Below are 19463 nucleotides of genomic sequence, written 5' to 3'. Positions count from 1 at the left end.
AATCAGTACTCATTTCCTAGCAGGTGTTCACGGACCCTAGCAACCTCCAGCGGCACATTCGCTCCCAGCACGTCGGGGCCCGTGCCCACGCGTGCCCTGAGTGTGGCAAAACCTTTGCCACTTCGTCGGGCCTCAAACAGCACAAGCACATCCACAGCAGTGTGAAGCCCTTTATCTGTAAGTTTTTACCACACTGGCTCTCCTTCCTGCCTCTATACCTTCTTCCTACAGCATGTGAGCAGGAGTGTGGCTACCTGTGGGTTTTGGTGGTGGGGAGTGGGTTTCTGCATTATGTGTCGCATTTGTTCATGACTGCAAAAATCTTGCTAGCTGGCAAAATAGCTCACCGGACAGTGCACTGCTTTGCCACGTGTATGACCTAGGTTCAAGCCTGACCCCCACAGCATTGAAGGAAGCTTTCTTCTTGTGGTCTCCTTCATTCTCTCTTTCCTCCTTTCTCTCTGCCTCTGTCTCTCCTTCTTTTTTTGATTAATTTATTATTTATTGGATAGAGACAGAGAGAAATGAAGAAGGAAAGGGGAGAGAGAAAGAGAGAGGGGGAGAGAGACGGAGCTAGAGGAAGTCCAACTGGCCACCAAGGATTGTGACTGTGCATGTTAGTGAGGCGGAGGACACTGAGTATCAAATGCCCTTTCATCCAGCCATCCTTGGCTTATAGGGGCTGCAAACTGGGAGTTCTGTTACTTGATATGCAGAACATTGTCATTTTGATGCAGGGCGTGCTGCTACTCTAACCCACTGCACTAAAGCCAGCTTCCAGCAGACACCCAGTCTTGACCACCAACTTGGAGCACCCCTGTGCTGAGCACTTTAAAGAAAGGACAGGCCAGCTTTGTTCATTACTTCTTCTGTTCTCTAATCAGGACCAAAATCTTTCCCAAGGGATGCCAGTTATTGTCCATCCATCTGGGCAAGGACTCTGAACATTTTAAATTTATTTTTATTTTTATTTTGATCCACTGCTCGGCTGGGTATGTAAACAGTGATGCATAGAGTTGTGCTACAAGCTTCCAGACTGGGATTTGGATCCAGATAAGTAGAGAGTTGGTTGAAGCAGATTCAGGAACTGGCAGCACCTCTGACTTGGGAGCTCTGGCAGAACAACTTTTCTGACAAACACTCCATGGTTTGTAGTAGGCATATGAGACAGTACAGCATGATCTGATGGTGGAAAAAAAATGTATCAGTGCCAATATGGAGATGCCAGAGATCAACCTTCCTGCCTTTGACACAGCCTTCTTTTATGTTTCCAAGCACCAGGAGAGCTTTTCATTCCCTTTCTGGCTTGCCCCAGAGTCTTGTTTTCCTCATCTATTCTTCTACTCCCTGGGTGTGGCAAGGGGACTAGCAGATATACAAAAGCATTGCAGGTGATGGTGTTTACCCTGGTAGAACACACATCATCACCGTGCTCGAGGATCCAAGTTCAAGACCCAGGTTCGCACCGACAGAGCAAGAAACTTCACAAGTAGTGGAGCAGTGCTGCAAGTCTCTCTCTCTCTCTCTCTCTCTCTCTCTCTCTCTCTCTAGTTCACTATGTCACCTTCTATAAAATAAGGACTACCAGTAGCAGTTGAGCTGCTTGCCTTTGTGGGGGAAAAACAGACAAACAAACATACAATCGTATGTTCAGACTTCTTGCCTCAAAAAGGCCTTCCTGATTCTAGGGAGCAGTGTATTTTCAAGTGCAACAGGCATAAATAATTCACTTATTTCTGATTTCTCAGAAATAAAATTTGATAAATGCATTGCATTTTGGTGGGAAGAGGGAACAGAATAGACACTGGTGAATTATAATCACACAGTTCCTGATTTCTCTCTTATCTAAAATTCAAGTCAGCAGATTCCTATCATCTCAGGTCCTGCTCACTGCCTGGAATGTTAATTGGGTTGAAGTCAAGGGTTTCACTTTAAAGTGCTAGTGGGTGTCCCTTCCCCATCAGATTGTGTAAACTATTTGCTATAAAGGTATTGTAGGCAATTATTGGTAAATTTGAATAGCAGATGGCATTCTTCAAATGTAAAATCTGACAGGACCGAGGGGGCAATTATGAATAATAGCTGTGTAATTTCAGAACAAAAGAGGAGTCAGTATGGAGACTCAGGGAGAGCAGGAGGTTCACCTAGAGTTGATATCTGTTTCTCACTGGCAGGCCACACACCACGACTCACCCCCACTGGTGTGTTTATGGCGACTGTCTCTTATTACATTTGCCGCCAAGCTTGAGCCCATAGCCACCATTGCGAAGGTAATTACTCACTGCCTTGGGAGAAAACTCCAACCTCCCCAAATAGAAACCACATGCTCTAAGAGGCCCAATATATTCAAAATACCTCTTAATTTGCTTAATAAGTTGGAACACACAACATGAACGATGGGCTCACGCCTTATTGCCGAGAAAATCCCAATAGCAGAGAGACAGTTAATATCACTCCAGTTAATTGCTTGGACCCCTGCTGGTTTGTGCTGTGGCAGCCCAGGCAGCCCCGTGGGGCCAGCAAAGCCCAAGGAGACATCCAGGACTCTTCTTTCTTGAGCCCTAAGACAAGTTCCCTTTATCTGTGCAACACAGGGTGAAGCCAACAAAGCCAAATGCACCTACAACTGCCATAGAAAGAAGTTCTTGCTCTTCTTACATCCATCCAGTTAGAAGAGCAACATTTCTTTTTATTTTATTTTATTTTTTACATTTTTTTTATTTAAGAAAGGATTAATTAACAAAACCATAGGGTAGGAGGGGTACAACTCCACACAATTCCCACCACCCAATCTCCATATCCCACCCCCTCCCCCGATAGCTTTCCCATTCTCTATCCTTCTGGGAGCATGGACCCAGGGTCATTGAGGGTTGCAGAAGGTAGAAGGTCTGGCTTCTGTAATTGCTTCCCCACTGAACATGGGCGTTGACTGGTCGGTCCATACTCCCAGTCTGCCTCTCTCTTTCCCTAGGTGTGTCTCTGGGGAAGCTGAGAGAAGAGCAACATTTCTTTGCAAACCTTTCAGAGAGCTACACCTTGGTGGAATACCCATGAAGATATTTTCTGTTTTCTTTTATTTCTTTTTTTTTTTCACCAAGGCTGTCACTGAGGCTTGGTGCCTACAAGGCTCCACTGTTCCTGGCAGCCATGCTTTTGATAGAGAGGGAGAGGGAAAGGGAGAGAGAGAGAGAGAGGAGTGACACCTTCAGCACTGCCCCCACTGCTCATGCAACTTCTCCCAGGCACAGGTGGAAACCAAGGTCTCAAACCAGGGTCTTCACATGGGGTGACAAGTATGCTTTGCTGAGTGAGCCACTTCCCAGCCCAGAAGACATTTCCTTAATGATTTTTAATGCCCAGAAAAGAAGTGTCACTTTTGAAATGAGTGCACTCTTAGAATTATAGCAGCATTTTCTCTCCTGTTTCTTATTATTTCTCGTAGATGAATTTGTATAACTTGTGACAGTATCATGTCTCTGTCTTTTCTATAGGACAGTTTTAAGAGAACTTCGATGGTGTATCAATTAATTATAGATGGTTTGCAAGCCTGTGCTTACTACAGATCATTATAATGAAACAGAATAATTTGAGAATAAGTCACTCAGATCTTCTCTCTTACCATTAATATACAAATTACAGCCTCTACAGTATTAGGAATCATGGAGGCCTGGTGGTGACCCACCCAGTTAAGCACACATGTTACCATGCCCAAGGACCTACAGGGGGGACACTTCATGAGCGGTCAAGCAGGTCTGCAAGAGGTTCTCTTTCTCTCTCCCTCTCTTTACCCCCCTCCTCTTTCAATTTCTCTCTGTCCTAGCCAATGAAATAGAAAGAAAAAAAAAAAGGAGGGGGGAATATGGCCTCTAGAAGTGGTGGTTTTGTAGTGTTAGCACCAAGCCCCAGTGATTAACCCTGGTGGCAATATATATATTTTAGCAATCATTCCCACTTGAAAATCCGTCTTATATTTCTAAGCATACTGATTGGTATAACAATGTCTTTAATCATTAGTGATGAAAGAAATATCTATGGAACACTTGCCACTTCCTGCTTGTTTGTGTCTTAGATATGTGAGGTATATAAAGTCTCCATTGTGTGTGTGTGTGTGTGTGTGTGTGTGTGTGTGTGTGTGTGTGTGTGTAGCTGTGGGTGTGTGTATTTAATGATTATTACTTTGACCTTATTACTTTGCTTATTACTTTGACCATTATCTGCTTAAATATGCTCATCACCTGAAAACCCAAACAAAAATGTTTTGTCTTTAATTTATTTCATGAATGGCTTGTTTCAACAGTTACCAACAGCTCTATTATATTTATGCATGTGTCCAGCTGCACATAAAAGTATTAAAGTAAATTCATACATAAAATGGATTTAATGTCCACTGATAGAAAATTAAATTTTCAAAAAGGTGCTTAGGAAAACTGATTCCATAGACCTGCTAGACAGTGAAGTGAGATTCCGACTTAACTTTCAAAGTCTGATTTTAAAACACACTGGGGTGAGGGTGGCAGCAAAATAGTTTACTTGGATAGTGCTCTGCTTAGCCATGTGTATATCCCAGGCTCAGGCCCAGCCAGCACTGCACTGGAGGAAGCTTCAGTGCTGTGGTCTCATTCATTCTCTCACCGCCTCTCTTCCTTCTCTGTCTCTGTCTAAAGGTAAATACAGACATACACTTGTGTGTGCACAGAGGTGAAGAAGAGGAAGATGTTCTCCTTTGGGGGCAGCTCTTTGGGGAGCAGGACTATCTCCTATCCTCAGCCAAGTACTGTGTCCTCTGTGAATCAGCCTGTTCAGAACCCTGGTTCCTCTTCCCACACTTGGTGACAGCACACAGAAGCCCCAAGATAACCAGTGAAGATATGACCACAGGCAGACATATTTCCCAGGGCCAGGGGTTTCATAAATGCAGGAAGACTTAGCACAGCCCAGCAGTGTGAGGGGAAGTCAGGGGACGTGCTCATAGTTCATGGGAACCAGTCTTGCAGGATGGGCCACATTCAATGGAGTTTCCTCTGCCGGCTTAAAATAGAGCCATTGTAAATTATGTCAGTCTTTCTCCAATCCTGAAAATGATTGTTAAAAATGTCTCCGCATACACAATGTGCATTGTTGGGTGGCTTTGATGTGTGAATGATGAGAGCGAATGATACAATACACATTAAATAATGCGAGAGCAGTCACAGCCCTCTTCCCCCAGGGAGAGGGAATAAAGGTGAAGCTTCTGGTCCAGGGGAAAAAGCTGTGTCATTTTGCTTGGGGGCCAACACCAGTGGCTTCTTCAGAGGGTTGGCGATTTTAAGGGGCTTTCTGTTCCTTGTCATGATTAGTGCCACTTACAGTTCTGAGATTCTTCTCAGTGGCCATTATTGGGTGGGAAACCAATGCCTGCTGGCACTTGACTTTCTTATGACCAGCTGACTATGTAACTAACATGCAAAATCCTATACAGTGGGGTGTAAGGAGATATTGCGGATGTATATATGATTTTACTATGTCGTGCTGCCTTGAGACATTTGTCAGGTTGGCTGCCTTGCTTTGGAATCTAGTGAAATGTGGTTTTTTGGGTGTTCTGTTTGGAGCACCCGGCTTCCTACTAAAAAATTGGGGGTGAGGGTGGTGAACCAATTGTGATACTTGCTAAATTCAGAAGCAATTGCCATAAAAAGCCTGAGATTCTTTTTTGTCGTTTGCACACAGGTGAGGTCTGCCATAAATCCTATACTCAGTTTTCAAACCTTTGTCGTCATAAGCGCATGCATGCTGATTGCAGAACCCAAATCAAGTGCAAAGACTGTGGACAAATGTTCAGCACTACGTCTTCCTTAAATAAACACAGGAGGTTTTGTGAGGGCAAGAACCATTTTGCGGCAGGTGGATTTTTTGGCCAAGGCATTTCACTTCCTGGAACCCCCGCTATGGATAAAACGTCCATGGTTAATATGAGTCATGCCAACCCGGGCCTGGCTGACTATTTTGGCACCAATAGGCATCCTGCTGGTCTTACCTTTCCAACAGCTCCTGGATTTTCTTTTAGCTTCCCTGGTCTGTTTCCTTCCGGCTTGTACCACAGGCCTCCTTTGATACCTGCTAGCTCTCCTGGTAAAGGACTATCAAGTACTGAACAGACAAACAAAAGTCAAAGTCCCCTCATGACACATCCTCAGATACTGCCAGCCACACAGGATATTTTGAAGGCACTCTCTAAACACCCACCTGTAGGGGAGACTAAGCCAGTGGAGCTCCAGCCCGAGAGGGCGTCTGACGAGAGGCCCCTTGAGAAAATCAGTGACCAGTCAGAGAGTACTGACCTTGATGATGTCAGTACCCCAAGTGGCAGTGACCTGGAGACAACCTCGGGCTCTGATCTGGAAAGTGACCTTGAAAGTGATAAAGAGACATGTAAAGAAAATGGTAAAATGTTCAAAGACAAAGTCAGCCCTCTGCAGACTCTGGCTTCAATACATAATCAGAAAGAATTCAGCCATCATTCCATTTTCTCACCATCTTTAGAGGAGCAGACTGCCGTGTCAGGAGCTGTGAATGATTCTATAAAGGCTATTGCTTCTATTGCTGAGAAATACTTTGGTTCAACAGGACTGGTGGGGCTGCAAGACAAAAAAGTTGGAGCTTTACCTTACCCTTCCATGTTTCCCCTCCCGTTTTTTCCAGCATTCTCTCAATCAATGTACCCATTTCCTGATAGAGACTTGAGGTCGTTACCTTTGAAAGTGGAGCCCCCATCACCCAGTGAAGTCAAGAAACTGCAGAAGGGAAGCTCTGAGTCTCCCTTTGACCTCACCACTAAGCGAAAAGACGAGAAGCCCTTGACTCCCATCCCTTCCAAGCCTCCGGCCACACCGACCACTAGCCAAGACCAGCCCCTGGATCTGAGCATGGGCAGTAGAAGTCGAGCCAGTGGGACAAAGCTGACTGAGCCAAGGAAAAACCATGTGTTTGGGGACAAGAAGGGTAGCAGTGTGGAAGCAAGAACGGCCTCCGATGGTTCTTTGCAGCATGCGAGGCCCACACCTTTCTTTATGGATCCTATTTACAGGTAAGGGCAGGTAAAGAGACTGGCAGGTGTCCTCAAACATGAGGAAGGTAGTCTTGAGTGACGGTGTCATGCTATACTCCAAGGCATTTCTATAAAGCAGAGTGGAAAGAGAGTTCTCTCATCTAGTGTCTTTTTTCTTTCTCTTGAGAGAGCAAGCTCATTCAGTTTGCATGCAGTTTTTCAGGTCTCAGAATTGGGGGCTCTGGAACTGACCCACGGAGTTCTTTTCCCCAACTGACAGTGGATTTATGTTTCAGCACATTTTTTTTCAGTAGAAATGTGGGAAAGCCATATTTAACACAGGTTGTCAAAGTGGTGGACTTTGTGAGGCTCCTGAAGGATTAATGCAAACATGCCTGGAGACTTAAATTGGTCATGTTCTTTGGAATAAGAAGAGGCATGGAACAGCCAGCATTTACTCTCTGTTAAGCTACCAACACATCCTTACTCAACACTGGTCATTCTGTTTCTACATTAATCTCTTAGGAGCCACAAGCTAATGGAATATTAACAGCAAGAATGTTTTGTCTATACTGTGAGTGTCCAGCTCAAAACATGTTCTGTTGAGCTCTTTCACTATCCAGCCTCCTTTAAGTCACCTAGAAATTACTGGAAGGAAACATACATGCTTAATAAAAAGCCCCTCAAGACAGAATTCTGCAATTCTCACTTGATAATTCAGATGAATTAATTTTGAAATACATAGGATGTTTATAGCTATGAATAACAGTTATGTTTATTCAGTATTTTAAATATGTCTGAGTCTTTTCAGTTCCCTTGTCACTCAAATAGTGAAAATTGGTAAGATTTAGTGGAAGATGTGGGTAATTCTTATGGGAGGAGTTAAAGATGGGAGTAATCACTGAAAATTTTCTTGATTCTTCTTCATGAGGAGACAGGTTTTTTTAAAATGTTATCTATTATTATTATTATTATTATTTTTGCTATTCTGTCTTCAGTAATAATTATTGAGTTGCTAGTACTAAAAATGTACCAGGTCTCCTAATTATTTTCATTTCTCCCTAAGTTATTTCTAATACATGGAGCAAGAAACATTGACAATATGTTAAGGCTTACCACCTCCACTCATTCATGACAAAGGAATAAAAAAGCATGACACAGTAATATCTCATGGTCATCACTTCTGTGGTTGGACACTTTAAATGAAATATCATATCTTAATTTCTGGGGCAGACCAAAAGCAAAGGAAGACAAAGAGAGGGGAGGGAAGGAGAGAGAGAGAGAGAGGGAGAGAGAGAGAGAGAAAGAACAGTTAGTGAGGAGGAGTGTCTTCTACCCTTTTCCACCCTTTGTGTATAGATTGTAGTAACATATGTAATTAGATTGTTTTTCCAGCTCTGGACTGAGTCTTTTTTTTCAAGACCATTTCTTAGAAATTCCTAGACCCTCTCAATAGTATTAGGCTTCCAGTTCCTTTCCATTCCTATTACATCTTCTCTATAACCTCCCAACCTTCTGTTTATCTACTCTCTGGCATTTCAGTCTCAGTTAAGACTTCAGCTATCATTGTACCAAACTCAGGAAAGACCTAAATCCCAGTTTTAGGGCAAGACCTGGCTTGAAATTTTAGCTTTCCCATGTCTTCAACTTTTCTCCCTGGCTCATCAAGTGGGAATGAGAGCACTGTTTCAGTAATTGAAGCAGCATGAGCAGACCACACCACATCCATGTTTTCAAGAAATGGTGGCTCCATTTATTCATCTTAAGTTGATCTTGAAAATGTGCTTATTCAAAATTTTTTAAAGGACATATATTTCCCTTTTTCTTTTCATTGTTCTCTTTATTGGGGGGAGTTAATGGTTTACAATCAACAGTAAAATACACTAGTTGGTACATGTGTAATATTTCTCCATTTTCCACATAACTATATAAGTCCTCACCTGGGACCCCCTCCACCATTGATCTGAACCCTCCGCCTCACCCCAGAGTCCTTTACTTTGGTACAATACACCAACTCCAGTTCAAGTTCTGCTTTGTGTTTTCCCTTCTGTTCTTATTTCTCAACTTCTGTCTATGAGTGAGATCATCCCATATCCATCCTCTTCCTGGCGTATCTCACTTCACATGATTCCTTCAAGCTTCATCCAAGATGACATGAAGAACGTGAACTCACATTTCATAGCTGAGTAATATTCCATTGTATAATCACTCATCTGTTGTTGGATACCTGGGTTGCTTCCAGGTTTTATTCAACAAGTTGTATATAACTACCAAAAGTTTGGGAGAAAGTTAATACAATTCATGATGCAATATCCTGTGGACTTAGTGGAATGACACCTTTTGAAAGTGAAAGGGATTTGGGGAGTCAGGCGGTAGCGCACGTGGTGTGAAGCACAAGGACTGGCATCAGGATCCTGGTTCAAGCCCTCGTCTCCCCACCTGCAGGAAAGTCGATTCACAGATGTTGAAGCAGGTCTGCAGGTGTCTGTCTTTCTCTCCCCCTCATTGTCTTCCCCTCCTCTCTCCATTTCTCTCTATCCTATCTAATAATGATGACATCCGTAACGACAATAATAACTACAACAACAATAAAAACAACAAAGGCAACAAAAGGGAAAATAAGTAAATAAGTATAAAAAAATTAGAAAGTGAAAGGGATTGTAGGTCACTGGTATTTATAGCTCCCTTTTTTCAAAAAATTATGCCTCTTATCTCACTACCCCACCCCAGCCCCCTAATACTTGTCCTGTTGTTGACTGGAGTGGCTTCCAAAATATTATTCCTACAGCTCAGGATAACTATCATGGCTACCAAGAATCTCTCCTGCAATGACTGGCAAACAGAGAAGAAATATATTGACTATTAGGGGAACACCTTGGGAGGAAATGAATTTAATTTACAAAATGAATTCAGCCTTCCTGATCTCAAAACCACCAAACATTTCCCATCTGCAATGGATGTGGAAATATGCATGTTTATGACAATGCTTCTGATTTTATGGCCCGTTTTTTAATGTGTCCTCATTATTATAATTGGTGGTCATCCGGGAGTGTTTCCCCACTATAAACAGAGCCTACTTTTGAGCACCTAGAGGTGGCATGAATATTCTTCATACAGTAAACAGATGCCTATATATTTTATGAGCGTTTCCCAGAAACCTACCATGCATTTTCTTGTCAGTTTTTTTACATGTCGGTGATTATGTAGTGAATGATATATGAGACTGATTGATCTCCAAAATGTAATTTTAACCTTGCAGAGTAGAGAAAAGAAAACTAACTGACCCACTTGAAGCTTTAAAAGAGAAATACTTGAGACCTTCTCCGGGCTTCTTATTTCACCCACAAGTAAGTATTTTGCATTTGAGACTTACAGCTTGTAAACTAACTTGTTGATCCTGAAAAGCAGGTGCAATGAAATGAAAGAGATCTTGAGAACACTGGGATTTCCTGTGACGCGGGTATGGAAGAACACAGGAAATTCTAGCGGCATTGAGACCCAGCCTCTTCAAAGAGAGTCACTAATTATGTGGACAAATAACACAATATTGGTGTTAAGTTATTGGCTGCTTCGACTTAATGAGCTGAAATGCTCTTTTGGAGTAAGCAAAAATCAGTTTGGAGAAAATATTTTGCAGTTGATCTTTTGTGCTTGAAAGTTACCAATAGAAAGACAGACTTTTTTTTCCCCCTTACTGTGTTTTGTCCCAAATTCATGAAGGTGGTTCATGTGCTTTTAGCTCCTATATAAAAACAGGAAATGAGTCTACCTGACACGCTGTTACTATGGAATTTACTGGAGACCACTGGGCAGTCCTTCAGAGCTGTGTAATTGCTAAGAACTCACTGCAGGACACAGAGCTGTGCTGAATGCATTTGTGTCCATGTATCAGAATAGATACAGTTCCTCACTGCAAGGAAAACAAAAAGAAGGGTTATCTGACGGGCTCATTTCTGCAGCCCTATGCAGCTGGCCGTTTTTGATCAAAAATTAGTTTCTATATCAGCTAACATGTGGAGAATTATATTAAAACAATATAAATGTTTTGAATCTGGCTTACCTATCATTTTTTTTTGTTTGTTTGTTTTTAAGAGTGGAAGCTCTGGTCTTTGTAGATAGTAAGCAAAAGTTTATGAAAGTACATAAAACCAGAGTAAACTTTTTAAAAATTTTCTGTTTTTACTATATTCAAACCAGAAACCGTGCTCCTCTGATCATTTTGGTGAAATGTTATATAAACTATTTAGAAACTATATAGTTATAGTTTCTAAACTATATAGTTATAGTTTCTAACTATAACTATATAGTTATAGTTTCTATATAGTTATATAAACTATATAGAAAATCCTGGGGTAAATAAACCATAGACTTGAGTTAGGCTTCTTCCTCTCCTTGGGTTACCTTCTTACCTCCATCTTCCTCTTTCTATCACTTTTCTGTTTTGTCATTGCCAAGGCTTCACTGTTTCAGATAGAAAGAGATAGACAGAGGGAGGAAGAAGGAAGGAAAGACACCACAGCACTGAAGCTTCCTCTAGTGTTATGGGGACCAGGCTTGAACCTGGGCCATGCGTAGCAAAGCAAACTCACTGTGAAGATGAGCTGTTCTGCTGGCCCTACTACTTCTTTCCAGGTACCTCCCCAGAGTCCCAATCAGCTAAAATACTGTCTCTTTAGTTAGCTGAAGAAATATATCCCTGATCAAAAAATTCTCTCTTTCAATCTGAGAACATATCATTTAATATTAATAAGTTTAGAGATGTTCTAATTAGTGTTTATTTTATACAGGAAGGCAAATGAATCATCTCAATTACATAGTTATACTTTTATTTATTTTTGGAAAGATGCCAGTTACTAAAGTAGTGAACAGGTACTTAAATTTTTTTATAATTGGCTGAGCTGGGAGGCACTTGTAGACTTTATGGAAAAAGAAGTCAGAATGTCACATCCATTTTGTATAATAATTGTACAAAATAACATGTGGCTCTTTTGATAACCACTTTTTTAGTTATGGCTAAATGATTAAACTACAATAGCTAAATATAGTTCCAAATTATAATAACCCTTAAGGCCTTGTAATTGGTCACCTCCAAATTATGTAATATGGAGACATGGTAAAACAGGAAAAGAGAAACATGCAGTGTTTTTGACTGTCTTTATCTATGTTTCCTTATCTGTAAAATGCAGGAGTTGACTGTAAGCCCCCCCATCCACTACAGAACTTAATGATACAGAGTTTGTCAAGGTAAACTTACTGGTTCATAAGACAGTTATGTCTCATAACAACTCAAGATGTGCTCGCAACCATTAGAAATAGGCAGTTGCAGATTTGATCCAAATTCCATAAGAACATGGGCTCTGGTTTTTCCTTTCCTGAGTTACTGAAGGGCCACAGAAGACAAGGCGTATGCACAGTGCCTCTATCACTGTGAACTTTGCAAACACACGTATGGAAGCCTAGTAGCTCACTGTGGTGCCTTCACATGCAGGCAAGCTATGTCTAGGTGCTAGGGAAGTACCCATTGCATACCTAAGATGGGTACCCAAGATACTTAGCATCTGGCCTGCCCTGAATAGTCACTAATCAGCATGGACTCCTGTTGTTCTGGAGTGGAGTTCTGGGAGCTCTTCCTTTGGCCACTGCCAGTCTACCAGTTGCTGGCTGCTGGACTGCTCAAGGGTCTTTTTATTTTTGGGGGGGAACTAGGGCAGGTCAGGGTGCTGAGGGGCAGAGACCATGTACCAGCTTCTGCAGACAACTTCTGTTATGTTTCTTAGCATCATGACTCTGTGTGTGTGTGTGTGTGTGTGTGTGTGTGTGTGTACTGACTGTGTCATGCAATGCAAGTGGCATAAAAAACTGTTAACTGGAAGAAACTTGAGTCACTTCATTTTCTGTAGTGCCACTGTGTGAGCTCACCTCATTTCCATCAAGTTTCAGTCCAACCAGTCTGTCTTTTCAGAATGTCTACCTCACATGTTCAGCAGAATTTCCAATTACTTCCAGCACTATCCTGATTTTGTCACAGCCTTAAGATCTGCCTACAGGCAAACATATTTGGGGCTAGAAGTGACTTGTTTTGCTACAGATTCTACAATTTGTTAACAAAAACTATTTCAGTGTGGCTTGTTTTCCAGAGCCTTCACTAGCAGTGGAATGGGAACGGACCTTTCAGCCCTTGCATGATTCTTGTTGTACAAAGGGCTGTGATGAAGATATGGTCTTTCTATTAACAGTCAGAAGTAGTGCAGTGTGACAATTAAGGGAGTGCCAACAAAACTTCCTTCTGCCATTCCCTGAGCCCAATTTCTTTGACAATTTGCACCATATACCTAGAAGTATGTGACAAGGCATTGCCTTGTTGAGTCACTGTACATGACACAGAGCAGGGAGCCAAAGTGGAAGTATTTCTTTCTGTTCCCAGGGCTTGGCATGATTTTTGTGACAAATTCAGTGCTTGGGGGAGGGGGAGGGACTGTTCTTCATATTTCATTGAAAGTGGATTGGAGCAAGTCACGTAGTGTCTTTGGATGTCTGTATCATTTTTTAAATCATTCTTTAACATTTTTATTATCTTTATTTATTTATTGGATAGAAACAGCCAGAAAATAGAGAAGCCGGAGACAGAGAGGGAGTGAGAGACAGAGAGACCTGCAACACTGCTTCACCACTCACAAAGTCTTACCCCCTGCAGGTGGGGAGCAAGGGATTAAACCCAGATCCTTGAGTGCTATAACATGTGAGCTTAACCAGGTGCACCACCATCTAGCCCCCTCATTTAAAAAAAATAATGCTTTTATTTTCTTGGTTTTAAATTATCTCTATTATTTATTTATTAAATAGAGATGAGAGAGAGATACCCATAGCCCTGCTTCACCACTTGTGAAGCTTTCTTCCTGCTGATGGGGACCGGGGGCTTGAACTGGAGACCCTCAGCATTGTAGTGTGTGTGCTTAACCATGTTAGTCACTGCCTGGCCCTGACTTCTATATCTTCATCTTCAGAATAGAGATGATATTGACCCTATTTCTGAGAGTCACCATAAACTTAAAGAAGCAATTTTATGATCTTAGTGTTCAACAGAAAAAAGTATAGACATGGATATGCTGGGTAGTTGTTCTCTTTGCCTGAAGCGGACTTTATAGTTTCTGTAAGTTTTTTTTTTTTTTATTCTACCCAGTATGTCCCTTGCCAGTGTACAGATCCCAATCAGAGAAAGGTGAACACCTCCCTCAGTTTTCATTGGAAGATTATTAGGCCCTATTGCTGTCTTTGGGAGAAGATACACAAATAAAATTCTTGTTAAAACCCTTAAGAGACATGGAAACGTGTATCAAAATTAAAAGACTGAATTGTAATTTCACAGTTCTTAGAGTCTCCTTCCTCTCTTGAATCAACTCCTTTATTCATTGTTTTGTTGTGACTAGGACAATTCTTATTACTGTTGGTAGAGTTAGAGAAGAGAGAGAGAGAGAGAGAGAGAAAGGAAACACAGCACTGAAATTTCCTTCAGTGTACTGGGGGTCAGGTTTGAACCTGGACTACACTGATTACAGAGCCGCTTACTATCCATGTGAGCTATTTCCTTGGCTCACTGGAGCAATCCTTAAAGAATTATATTTAAAAAATTTATTATTATCTTTATTTATTAAAGACAGCCAGAAATCGAGAGGGAATGGGAAGATAAGAGTCAGAGAGACACTCGGCAGACCTGCTTCACCACTTGCAAAGCTGTCCCCCTGCAGGTGGGGGTCAGGGACTTGTAACATATACACTCAACCAGGTGTGCCACCACTGGGCCCCAAGAAGTATGTTTTGTTTTTTTCTTTTAAACTTGGGAAGTTAATGATTTACAGTACTTGTATAAATTGGTAACTTGGTACTTGTGTAAATTTTCTTGGTTTTCTACAAAACACCCCCAGCCTAAGTCCTCCTCTACCACCATACACCAGGACCTGAAAGCCTCCTCCTCCTCCCAGAGTCCTTTACTTTGGTGCAATATAACAAACCCAGTGTAATTCTGCCTTGTGTTTCCCTTTCTTTTAATCAGGGAACATGAGGTCTGTTTTATCTTCCATTTTTCTCTTATAAATTATATATATGAAGCAGTCACTGCAGAATCCCTGGACATGTGGTTCAACACTGCAGTGGAATCATAGTTGTGAAAAGCAGTTGACTGCCACAAGTTGATGTTCTAACAGTGTGGTTTCCAAAATGCTTTTTTTCCTTGATGTCTATTTGGGGTGCTTCACATTCACTTTAAGAACTGATTTAAATGGTCCAAGAAATTACTTGGCTGTCAGATTAAGCCAGAATAGATTCTTATTCCTTTCCCTAAACTTCTAGTAGTATTTTTTTTGTTGTTTATTCATTTTATTTTCATGTGTTTGGCTTTGAATGTCTGTTCTTTATTCATTGACTTATTTTTTATTATCTTTATTTATTTATTGGATAGAGATAGTCAGAAATCAAGAGAGGAGAGGGAGATAGAGAGGGAGAAAAGAGGCACCTGCAGCCCTGCTTCACCACTTACTGAGCTTTCTCCCTGCAGGTGGGAATATTCGTTCATTTTTCTTGTCTTCCTTTTTCAGTAACATTATTGAAGACATATAACTACCTCACAGGGGTAGTTTCCTATCTCCCTGAAATTAGCATCAGCACACCTCACTCTCCACCGAATTGCCACCATCAGACACTGGGTCCCCAGCCCTTTTTAGCCTCCACACTCTTCTTCCTTCTTCCTTTTGAATCTTTGGATCAGTTGAGGTAAAACACTTTCCATGGCCCTTGTGTCATGCCATCCCCAAGAACTGAGAAGAATGCCACACACACACACCCTGCAGATGTCATTTATATACTGATATGAAAAATCCCTTGAATTTTTTACTTTTCACTTCTTTTTCTTTCAAAAGTGTTTCTTGTTTTTTAAATTTATTTTGAGATAAACTTTTCAAGATAATACAAACTTTTATCAAAATTACAGTTTAATAGTATGTGCGTTTCTGGAAAAAACTTCTCATGGAACTGTTCCCTAGTGATTCTTCTCCCAAATGGTCACAAGTAACTAGGAAATTGTAGTTCCTTTAGTGCATATCCATAGGTGTTCTGACTGCTGATGTTCTGAGCCTCATGCTAAAGCAGTCAAACAGTATATTTTCATGCACATTATCTTTATACCCCTCAACAGTTTAAATTTGAGTATATTTTCCTTGTTACTCATATTATAAACCTGTAAGATTATATATATATTATATATATATATGTCAGGAAGTTGCTTGACTTTAAGTTCTGAGGTAAAAGTAGGATTTTTAGCTAAGCAGTGAGTAATAACAAGTATGCTTTGCCATTTAATATTTCCTAGTAAGTAGCATTGAACTTTCTTGCAAAAAACAGAGAACATTCTGATTTGTAAGCATGACTAGAATTTAATTGAGGGAGAGGAAATTCAACAGTGTTGTAAAAATCTTTAATTTTATTTCCAAAAATTTTTACTTGAGGTAGTTATGCAATAAGCAATGAGTACTTTTAGTATCACTGTTAATTACTCAAAGGCTAAATTGCAATAAAGTTACCGCTGCAGAAGTAATTTTTTGTTTTTGTTTCAATTTTGCTCCCAGTTCCAACTGCCTGATCAGAGAACTTGGGTAAGTTTCCTGCTTATATTTTGATTAAAATAATGTAGCATTAAAAAAAAGATAGAAAAGGAAAACAATGTGTATTCTAAATTGCTTTACAGACGTAAAGAATTCTGAGCCTCTTTTTTTCATGAGCTGATATGGGTTCAGCCGAAAGTTTTTTAGCTTTATCAAGCTGTGAAATACTTTGGGTTGTCATTTGGACTTATGCCTGCTCGAACTTGCTTGCAGGAAGAAGTTTATTCCATAAATCTGGTCCATTTCTCACAATTATTCTTTCTGGGCACTGGGAAACATGTTATTGGAAGAAGCTTTTGAGAAAGTCCTTTAGTAGGGAGGGAAAACAATTATTTGGAGGAGCTTGTAGCATATTAAAGGCTTGATAATGGCTTCAAAACAATACACTGTGAGCTTATGTATAGAGATAAGTTGCCACTGGAAATCACAGTCTTTATGTCAGATGGGCAGAATTGGATTCTGGCTATCTGGAGAAGTTAATTAATGATACTGATCCTATTTATTTATTTAGGACACAAAGCATAATGCTCATTGAATTTTCACTTACAAATAAAACTAGGATCAACTGGAATGATTTACATTCCAAAATTTCCTTTAAGTACATGTGCTTTTTTACTTTTCCATTGACAATTATCATGATTCTGAGGCTTGGGGGTTTGAGGGGAGAGTATAACTCCATTTTTCTTTAGTCACCATGTAATAATGTAGATATACATTTTTATCAAATATTATACTTTAGCACTCACTGTTTTTCTTACCTAATAGTAGGTTTCCTCTATCCAAAGTTTATCAGGGACAATGAAATAGCTCACTTGGATACTGCACTGCTTTGGCATGTGTGCAACCCAGATTCAAGTCCAGCCCCCTACCACACTGAAGGAAGTCTTGATTTCTCTCTCTCTGCCTTTCTGTCTCTGAAAAAAAAAAGTTTATCTAATTTCTTCTGTAGAGTAGGTGGTGAATTATCATCTTTTCTCATTTGGATCAATGTTAATTTTCTTTCCTGGAATTTTTTGCATGAAGGTAAAGTGGATTTATAAGACTGTCCATGTTGTAGGAACAGGTCTTGGCTTCTTGAGTTAGACACCCCACCTGCCCACTGCCAGTGTTCTTTGCCAGTGTCCATTTGACCTTGCCTTCTTCCTCATCTCCACTTGCTGACTCAGTTTGTTTAATATGACAACCGCCCACTCCACATTTATACAGACTTTGAAAAACCATGTTCATGTGTTGCCAGTGCATAAGAGAAGGGGGAGAGAGGCTTGTTTGGGTAAAGCTGTGCAGTGGAGGGGTTGCTCTTTGATTTTCCTCACCATTTCATCAGTGTTTTTCAGCTGTCTTTCCTGACAGAGCCTTATCCTGAGTCTCATATTCTATGGTCCTCATCCTTTTCTAAGGTGAAGTGTTACTTAAGCTTCAAGCATAAGTACTGTCCTCCACAGAAATGGCTAGAGGTTCTTCCAGCTTGTCAATCCCATTCAGACCTGAACTACTTTAACTCAGACTCCCCTGCCTGATACTACCATAGCGAAACACTGTCACTATAGTGACTTTGGAGACGTAATTTATATCTGTGTTACAAAAACACTAGTGGGAAATATTGCAGACATGTTTATCATCTTAGTGGTTAAAAAACTCTCAGTGATTTCAAAATAATGGGGTGAGATTACAGTAAACCATGCATATTTACTTCACCCACAAATGGCTGTGATTTTGAGATTTCTCAAGATTATCAGGCAAATAAATATAGAAAACTACCAGATCTACAAACTTTCCCATCATAAGCTATTTTAGAAAAGTGAGTTATTTTATGATAAAGGCATGTGTAGTCTAATTTGTGAATCATAAGGTCACATAATTCATGGTGCCACTGGACATATCATCACATGTAATCAGATTATCGCTTTAATAGCTTTAATGAGAAACTTCTTAATGTCATCAATTATTGGATGCCAGATACAAAATGTTAACCTAAGTGCTTAGGGCCCAGCTGATAACATCTTGTCCACTGAAATGTTTTTTGAAAATAATAGCTTATTTGACTAGAGATATAGCTACATTTTTGGTAAGAGCTAGGGGATTGTGTCTAAATATTAATTTGCGTCAGTACAAAGTTAATAGCCTCTTGGGGACTGGGAGTGAAGTGACTTCCTTTTCCAAATGTTTGGCTGCAGATACCATCAGCAACTATTATATATGAAAATCAAAATTGTTGTTCCATAGGGGGAAAGAAACTGTCATTTACTGATTAGAGATTAGCCTGTGACATTAATAGGACACAGGGCAATACATTTCTTAGAGATATGATCTAACATTTCCCTTCTTTAGTTTTTTCCATTCTGAGCATTTTTTCAAAGTTATACCCATTTGACATATCACCTCCATTAAATTGCCCATAATTAAAAATACAGAGCTGTATTCTGTTCTGTTTATGTCAATTTTTAAATTTGTTAAAAGTTTATTCATTTATTTATATGGTAGGACAGAGAGAGTGAGAGAGGGAGAGGCAATAGAGGGTTAGGGTTAGGGTTATAGGAGAGAGAAAGATAGACACTTGCACATATGCTTTAATACTCGTGAAATTTCTCCCGTGCAGGTGTGGAACGGGGCTCAAACCTAGGTCCTTTCTCAAAGCACAGTCTTGACACTTGGGAACTGTTTAGAAATACAGTTGTCTCCTTTCATATATTATATGATGATATATTTGAAACAGTATCCACAGCTCTTGATGGCCATTTTATTTCCTTTTTAAAGTGTTATTTATTTGTTATTTGAGAGGGGAGGGA

At 40.4% G+C, this 19463-nt stretch overlaps 1 protein-coding gene across 10 annotated transcripts in view; it reads left to right on the top strand.

Annotated features, from left to right (window-relative positions):
- Window positions 1-19463, top strand: part of MECOM (MDS1 and EVI1 complex locus) — a 750632-nt gene that overhangs the window by 702747 nt on the left and 28422 nt on the right. For 5 of the 10 annotated variants that reach the window (XM_060171922.1, XM_060171920.1, XM_007522949.3 and 2 more), the window contains 4 exons: window positions 21-177; window positions 5707-7063; window positions 10284-10371; window positions 16642-16668. In XM_060171922.1, the coding sequence (XP_060027905.1) occupies window positions 21-177; window positions 5707-7063; window positions 10284-10371; window positions 16642-16668 (1629 nt within the window). The remainder of the gene's footprint in view (window positions 1-20; window positions 178-5706; window positions 7064-10283; window positions 10372-16641; window positions 16669-19463) is intronic. The other 5 variants (XM_060171921.1, XM_060171926.1, XM_060171927.1 and 2 more) reach the window with 5 other exon arrangements.

Source organism: Erinaceus europaeus, chromosome 14 (genome assembly GCF_950295315.1).
Source record: "Erinaceus europaeus chromosome 14, mEriEur2.1, whole genome shotgun sequence".
Lineage (NCBI taxonomy): Eukaryota > Metazoa > Chordata > Mammalia > Eulipotyphla > Erinaceidae > Erinaceus > Erinaceus europaeus.
Note: the sequence above shows the minus strand (reverse complement) of the source record. Positions and strands in the feature narration are given on the sequence as shown.